The sequence below is a fragment of the Odontomachus brunneus genome, unplaced genomic scaffold (assembly GCF_010583005.1).
Source record: "Odontomachus brunneus isolate Ranch 3 - 2012 unplaced genomic scaffold, Obru_v1 Obru_scaffold_046, whole genome shotgun sequence".
NCBI classification, from domain to species: Eukaryota; Metazoa; Arthropoda; class Insecta; order Hymenoptera; family Formicidae; genus Odontomachus; species Odontomachus brunneus.
In genome coordinates, this window is record NW_022639496.1 from 405800 (window position 1) to 414225 (window position 8426).

At 36.2% G+C, this 8426-nt stretch overlaps 2 protein-coding genes across 6 annotated transcripts; one reads left to right on the forward strand and one right to left on the reverse strand.

The window, feature by feature from the left end:
- Positions 1–1292: 1292 nt before the first annotated feature.
- On the forward strand, positions 1293–3633 carry LOC116844775 (ankyrin repeat family A protein 2-like). 5 transcript variants are annotated; one of them, XM_032816791.1, is made up of 7 exons: positions 1293–1386; positions 1697–1939; positions 2134–2281; positions 2579–2799; positions 2865–3012; positions 3097–3279; positions 3426–3633. In XM_032816791.1, exons 2-6 carry the CDS (start codon positions 1715–1717, stop codon positions 3159–3161), a joined length of 807 nt encoding a protein of 268 aa, XP_032672682.1. In that variant the 5' UTR covers positions 1293–1386; positions 1697–1714; the 3' UTR covers positions 3162–3279; positions 3426–3633. The 5 variants fall into 5 exon arrangements, with proteins under 5 accessions (XP_032672682.1, XP_032672681.1, XP_032672679.1 ...); XM_032816790.1 differs by lacking the exon at positions 1293–1386 and adding an exon at positions 1421–1581; XM_032816787.1 differs by lacking the exon at positions 1293–1386 and having other exon boundaries at positions 1422–1939.
- A 225-nt stretch (positions 3634–3858) lies between these two features.
- LOC116844774 (coatomer subunit delta) lies at positions 3859–7610 on the reverse strand. Its single transcript, XM_032816785.1, has 8 exons — positions 7454–7610; positions 7198–7237; positions 6732–6955; positions 5537–5919; positions 5293–5466; positions 4903–5219; positions 4506–4822; positions 3859–4389 (listed from the first exon to the last, which is right to left on the reverse strand). Exons 1-8 carry the CDS (start codon positions 7454–7456, stop codon positions 4300–4302), a joined length of 1548 nt encoding a protein of 515 aa, XP_032672676.1. The 5' UTR covers positions 7457–7610; the 3' UTR covers positions 3859–4299.
- Between the last annotated feature and the right edge of the window lie 816 nt (positions 7611–8426).

Here is an 8426-nt window from a genome sequence, read left to right on the forward strand (position 1 = left end):
CCCCAGGATGCGGTAATGCTTGCCGCGCGGTGGAAGTTCGCGCGACAGCCAATCAATAAGCTGCTTTTCGTAATAACCTTCTAGTTCTTATGGAAAAACAACAGATTGGCTGTCGCGCGGACTTCCGTCGCGCGGCAAGCATTACCGCGTCCTGTGTGCAGGAGCCATTATCGTTGTGTCATACTACTTGCAAAGCAGAGATCCTTTTGACTTGTTATTGAGGCTACAATCCGTTACACGCTCCCAACGGCCGCAAACATCATTCTATCTTTGTTGCTCATTGGATGTTAAACAAAGATAGAAAAATCCTGGCGGCCGTTGGGAGCGTGTAACAGATCGCGGCCTGAGCCGTATTATGGACGTAAGAATATATGAACGGAACATATTGTCGCGGGGGTAAAGCCCAAGGGGCGAAGGGAATGATTGTGGGTGCTTTCCAATTGCTTAACACATCTTGATACATATGTACACAAAACCAGTTGGTCGCTTATTATCTTACAAGATATTTTAGATAATATGTGACCAATAAACTGGTTTTGTGTACATGTGCGTCAACATGTGTTAAGTAATTGGAAAGCATCCAATGTAGAACGACCTTAATGTAGAACGATCTTAATACATCTTGACACACACGTACACAAAATCAGTTTATTGGTCACATATTATCTAAAATATATTGTAAGATAATATGCAACCAATAAGCTGGTTTTGTGTAACACAGTGTCGCAACTGGAAAGCACCCTATGGTGCTATGCTATTACATCGTGCACTTAATACGCATACTAAATACTAACTTTCTATTAGATAATCTTAATATCGACGGCACATATCAACGGCGACGCATTCAATCAATACAATACGTTTTGTTGATGAATATTATACCGCTTAATACCGTTGTTTATATATATCGTCAATATTAAGATTATTTAATAGAAAGTTACTATTTAGTACGCATATCAAGTCCACGATGTAAACCAGGAAATAGGCTTGGTTTACATCGTGGACTTGATACGCGTACTAAATAGTAACTTATTATTAGATAATCTTAATATCGACGATATATACAAACAACGGTATATTAAGCTGGTATAATACTCATCAACAAAACGTATTGTATTGATTGAATGCGTCGCCGTTGATATGCATTGTCGATATTAAGATTATCTAATAGAAAGTTACTATTTAGTACGCGTATTAAGTGCACGATGTAAACCAGGCCTATGTCGATGGGGTGAGTAATGGCGTAGGGTCACGTGTCTACATCTTTAAATATACGTTACTGCAATTGCTCCTTCACTGTTGCGCATGCGCAAAAAGCACAATCCGCATCGAAACTCGAGGCCTGTTCTTTATAGCTGCACTGCTGAACTGGTGTAATATATTGAAGTAAGACAAATATACGTTTTCTTACTCTAACTTATTGCACTAGTTCAGCAGTGCAGCTACAAAGAACAGACTTACTGAATCCAGCAGAGCGGCTGGACCAATATTCCTAACCTAGAATATGATACATGTTGTTAAATATATTGTTTGTATTGTCAATGTTTGATATAATTTAAGAAGGATGTTTTTATCGTCAATGTAATGAATTAAATTAATATTCTAATATAAAATTAGATAGTTTAATGTATCTCAACGTAACGTATATATTTTATATGCACCAATATCTGTGTGTTTGACAACTATGGATGATCAGATTCTCTCGGAGCTGATTATGAAAGAAGAGGAGAACGAGGTAAAGGAGAGTCATCGCTCTAGCGAAAGCAGCAAGAGCATAACACCTGACGCTTCGGCCATTGGAATACGACCGAAACCTGTAATCCGTAAACCGGAGAATGTGAGTATCGGTTGCAAGTCAGAGCCGATCGAGACCAAATGGCATTGGGCCCCAGGAGCGTGGCAAGACGCGACCAGGACCAGTGCATTTCAGCCTTACAAGGTATTTCTCTCTCGACTCACCTCTAAGATTAACATGCACATATATATATATATATATATATATATATATATATATATATATATATATATATATATAATATATGCACTTCCTGCTATATTACAGGAGTATGTTTCAGTTATTTGTCTAAAGTAGAATATTTATCTTATCTGATATTTATTTTTATTTATTGACAGCCACCTACCTTGCTCACCAATTTGCAAAGAGGCAACACTCAAACCCAAATACCTCAGCTGTATGTAGGAAATGACATCACTTTTCATACCTTGGCAGGTCAAGGAGAACTTGGCTCTGAACATATGCAGCCAAGTAAATCATGTCTCAGTAAATATACCAGTTAACAGTAATATTACATCAATGTTATATATTATGTTGGTTAATGTAATACGTTATATTAATTATAGTTCCTCATTGAATGATGCAACTATTATGTACAATATTATGTTATACTTGCATGTTAAGTGGGAAGTTATAATATTGATGTAATGCTACTATTAGTTAGTGTTTATTGAGGTGTATCTGAATGCATGTGAAAGTTATAATAGTAAATTCTTGTAACTCTGTACATTAAATAACATTACATACACTAATGATATTTTTTCTTCTATTTCTTATTTACAGAGACAGTAGATGTAACTGATGAGAAGGGATTGACAGGATTGATGTGGGCAGCTGGTTACGGACAATTAGGCAGTGCTAAACAATTAATCAAGTGCGGTGCCAATGTAAATTATCGTGGACCAAAATCTGAGACAACTTTACATTTGGCAGCTGCATATGGTCATCATGATCTTGTTAAATTGTTGTTGAATCATGGTGCCGATTCAAATGCATGTGATGAGGTATGTGTTATATTTTTCTCTACATAGAAGTATGATTGATATATAATTAATTGTTTCTGTTTTAGGATGGCAACACTCCATTAATATATGGGGCTTATTGCGACCATCCACATGTATGCCATGAATTATTAACAAGAGGTGCAGATGTAACACTCACTAACTCTACAAACATAACTGCTTATAAGGCAGCAATAATGAATAATTCAATGAATGGTAAGCGATCACGATTTGTTTTTTTCAGAATATAAAAAATAAGTTTGTAAAAATAAGTTTTATCAGTTTTTGCTTTATTTGCAGCTAAAGCAGTTATTGAAAATTATTTGATATCGCAAATTATAAGTATGTCGACAGAAGAAATGTAGTAATAATTTAAGGGGATGTTGAAGTGGATGACGAACTCGGAAAGTGTCGATAATTTAGAGGCGCTCGTTGCTGACACAATCATGCTATCCTTTTCGTATTTGTATATGCAGAACTTACGTAAATATGTTGTTTTGTTTTACTATATTTAACAGAAAACTTAACCATGCTTGTATAGAAATTTTTTTGAAAACTTCAATATTATTAAGCTTTTGAATTCAAATGCGAAGATACAGTAATGTCCTTCAAAATTTTTTTGTTTACAGCATCCACACTTTTGGTACGTACAAGCTGCGAAATTTTTGGACTGGGCAAATATGCTGACTGCTTGAGATTTTAAACTTTTCTTTTGTTTTCGTCACATATTGAGCAATGCTCCTATTTGCGTGAAAGTATTTGTAATTATGTACAATCAATACGTAAACTTTGCAGAAAAATGTCAATATCATGTCAGAAAAATTTTCAGCTTCAGCATCCCCTTAATACTTGTTTATGTATATGTGTGTGTGTGTACACACACACACATAAAATTCTTTCTCGCAAATTGTAAATAAAATGCGGCGCTATACAACAATGTAATTTAATTATAAAAGAGAAACTTTATACATACACATGAATGACATATTTTTAACAAATATTGCATTAAAGAAAAGGATGATGCAGTGCCGGAATGCGTAGCCTTTTATAGAGTAAGGTGTATTAACTTAATAATAAATAAAATTTTATATATATATATGTATATATATATTTGGTAATAATACAATTTTTGCATATGCTATCTTTCAATACTAAGACATACGTACTGAATAAAAAGTAAAAACTGTGAATTTTATAAGTCGCATAATAGTTTCAAATTCCTCTAATTAAAATATACTCTTCTCTCGTTTTATACAAACTTATGTAAGTATTCGGCACCGGATAGCTAATTAATAGCGGCAATAAATTGATATACATAAATATACCGCACGACGTGTATCAACATATCTTCATTGATCATACAAGGGGAATGATTGTATGGCAATAAAATTAAAAATTAAACGATAGTCGATCTCGATTACTGATCGTAACATTAGATGTCTCATTGAGAGAAATATATATATCTTTTCTCTTTCTTGCCATATTCTTATTTACTCAAATACTTTATACGACCTCATAAGAATCAGTATAGAGTACTGATTCTACCGAAAATTTAACGGAGCTCGCGTCATCTACGTGCAAAACTTCGCTAATCTGAAAAAAATAAAGACGACATATAGTTATTATGTCTATATTGTTTTATACTATATATAACTTTACAGCTCATATCACAACTGGTATACATCTGTATAGATCGTGCATTTACGTACCTTAATTTTGACATACGGCGTTTTAGATGAAAAAGAAACCTGTAGTGGGAAGAAATCCGCAGAGTTTGAAGATGGGGCCGAGAATTCCATCGAGCCAGATTTTGTCGAAGCGTCGATTAATGGTAGGGTCCAGACTAACATGCTCCGTCGTGGTTCGTGTTCATATTGTCCATCACATTCGCTGACGACAGGAGTGCATCCCAAAGGTAGAGGGATGTTTATTTGGACGTTGTTTAACTCAAGATCGGTCTGTTCTAATTCGTATTCGATATTCACGTCGCAGCCGCCCTCTCCGTTGTCGGAAGGCCAGCAATTTACTGCGTTGAGTTACAAAATAGATTAAAGAATCATAACTAAATTTTATAGACGAACAAAAAGAGATCAATCGCAGACTCACTTGAGATTGGCAATGCTGTTTCTTCTTGCGCTTGTAAACGCCATTTCAAGACACCGACGTCGGTGTTCAACGGGAATGGTTTTGTAGGTACTTTCAGGCCAATTTGCCCACGTGATCTGAACAATTCTTTATCTACGTTTGGATGAGTTTGTAACTGAATGCCTCTCATCTCCTGCCTACTGTCAATCTGTACACGGATGCGTCCCCATTTCTCATCAGAGATACGTAACGTCATCAAACCAAGTAATTCGAAATATTGCAAGCCTCCATCCCGGCCGACGCGAACGTTGAGTTTTTCTTCTTGCCTCAGGTGAACCCTGTTGATAGATATGCATTTGATGATGATTTTATTGTGAGTGAGTTTGAATCTTCTTATGTGTTATCACATACAATTCCAAGTTAATTATTTGAGCCATAATCGGTGTCAGTTTCGCTCCAGGAGTAGTAATGACTCCTACCAAAATGATATCTCCCTCTTCTTTCAATTGATCAACAAAAGTATCCACGTCGTGAGATTTGCCGCCCAATTTCATAGCACCCGGTCCAGCGTTGACCGATGGTTTCCTGATAAAAAGAATTAAGTGAGATATTTGTCTGAGCATAATTATGCAATCGAGTTTGAAATTGACCATACTGTTTGGGCTTGTAAGAAGGTCTAATTGGTTCAGGCATAAAGTTAGCTGAGTCACCAACAGTCGCGATGGCTGGTACACCGCCGCTCCCGAATCCTCCGCCGAATCCGGGACTTTTGACGTTCTTCTTATTAGCCTCCATTCGTTGTCTCTGCAATTCCTTGGCCTTTTCGCGCATTTTGTTCTTAGCTTCGCGTTCTTGCGTCATCCTGACCGCCTGATAAACTTTCTCCTCATGCGAGTCCATTTCCACGAACGTTCTTATTTGTGCTAAATTGACGCTCTCCCTGTAGCCCAATGTAATGATCTCATCGAATGCAAATATCAAATTGAATGCGTTCTCTGCTATTTCAAGTTCATCCATGGAATTGCAATATTCTGGGAGCTAGAAGAATTAGGTATTGTATGTACATTAGATTTTTCAAAACTATATTTTAACACTTTTTTCAGTACAATTTGGAGCATAGTCGATCGCCAATTGTAAGAACCTATTTAATTCCCAGCCATTTTTTTTATTGGACCAGTAATTGCGTTCCAAACTGTATCAACAAGTGTTCAAACCATGTTAATACCAAATGTAAAGTAAAAGTACCAATGCCTAAACATACTTAATCCTGGATATTCTTATTTTGGTCTTTAAATATGAGTATTAAAAATTTCAACAATAGAATATATATATTAATATATTAATTTATATATATATATATATATATATATATATATATATATATATATTCTATATTGAAGATTTAAATATTTGTATTTAAAGACCAAAACAATAAGAATGCCCACAATTAAAAACATGTTCAAGTATTGGTATTTTTACCTTACATTTGGTTTCAAAATGGATTAAACACTTTTTTGTTGATTTATTGTTCTTCACCTACTTTGAGGAATTTTTGTCGCCTAAGGTAAAAGTACCAATATCTGGACAGATATATATTGGACACATAGATCTATTGAACATAAATCTATTGAAAGTTTAAATATTTATATTTAAAGACCAAAACAAGAATGTTCAGAAATAGTTATCCAGGCATTGATATTTTTACTTTATATTTGTTTTTAAAATATTTAAAGAACAAAGCGAAAAGAATGTCCAGAGTTTGATGTGTCCAGGCATTGGTACTTTTATTTTGCACAGTAAGAATTTCTCAAAGTAGCTGGAGAATAATAAAGCAAATGCAATCTACTCACTACTCTGGCAAAGAGCCTCAAGGTCTCCAAGTCCTCCAAAATATTGCTGGCCTTAGTAGTGATGAGCAGCATGTATACTTTTTCTAAAGGCTGATACACATATCTGACAGATTCGGTCTCCACAAATGTATGCTGCTTACCCGAGCTCATCAGTTTTGGAAATGCAGCAAGTAGGCCTTCTATTCTTGCCTTTGTCATGTCGACAAACTGTCGAGAAATGATGGCTAGAAAAGTAACACAAATTGTGAGTTAATTATCAATTATGATTAATATTTCTGTTAAATGGGTCGACTGTGTTAATAAGTGCGTTTCAATGCTCATTTTTCTACGAATAAAACATATTGCAAGGTTGAATATGACGTATCATGTAATCACAGTGTCAGGCTACACTGCCGAAAAGAGACACGTATAGGAGCATAGAAGCACACGCATAGGAGCAACATGGCGACGATAATTCGTTACTTACTTTTTCCTGCTTTGGTGCATACCGCAGCAGCGATGAGTACCTAGAAAATGAAAACAGGCGTTCTGAATATATTGAGAGTACTTATGGGAAAGGCGGCTGAAGGCTGAGATTTGACGATTGAGGGCTGAGAGCTGAGGACTCGCTGATGTTAAATGACATCAGGACGGTGATGCGAGATCGTGGATATTTGCGAACATGCTGTTGATATGCATGTAGTTTGACAGTTATCCGACGCGAACGAAGAACAATTACTTACCATTTTGGCGAGCGATCCCGAAACACCGTGTGTCCTGTGACAAATCTATATGTATTTTTTTTTCACATGTAACGATCCAACTCCACATCACATAACAAATACGTGAAGGAGGAGAACAGAGGGCGCACTGTGCTGACGTGTGGCATTACGAAAGACGTACGTCATGGATTATAAATGTGAACATAGTTCGGAAACAACAGGTACAACCACGGACTAAGAAATAGAGGGATTGAGCCTAAACGCTTATGTAGAGTTCACACCGCGTCTGATATCCAACGTACGATGTCCGATATCCAATAGGAGAACAGATTTCTAATAGAGAATTCAATTCTCCATTGAAAAGCTGTTCTCCTATCGGACGTCGGACGCGGTGTGAATCCTCCATTACTTTGGCGAGAGGGATATACACTAGAGATGCCCGATTCTGAATCGATTCGATTCTTTCTCCAAAAATAGACTTATTCGTGTTGTTTGCATTCTAAGTACTTTTCGTATTTAAAACTAGACAGAAGTATATTGGAATGTTTTGAAGAAGCAAAAACGAGACAACCAACTCGATTGTTTCTTCCAAACGTCTAATTAGGTGTCCATTTCTTTTTAAAAGCGAAAAATATGAAACATGCAAGCAACACGAACAACCCTTTTTCCCTAAATTTGTTAGGGAAAGAATCGAATCGATTAAAGATTTGTTCGTGTCGTGTGCCCCAATGTACATCAAAGAGTACTTGGATCACGAGTAAGATGGCGGTTGGAGCAAATGAGGTCATGTGCACAAACGCTCAGTGACGCGAACAGACTTGAGCACTTTCTGGCACTTCCGACTTTCGCTTCTTTTTCAGCAACATGTTGCAGCATGGGTCTGTTACAGGTTTTTTTTGCTGTTTTCCGCGTTATAGTAAATGAAATAAATGACAATTTTTTTGCTGAAAATTTTGTACCTTTGGCAGCTATTAATGATTTATTTGATGATGCG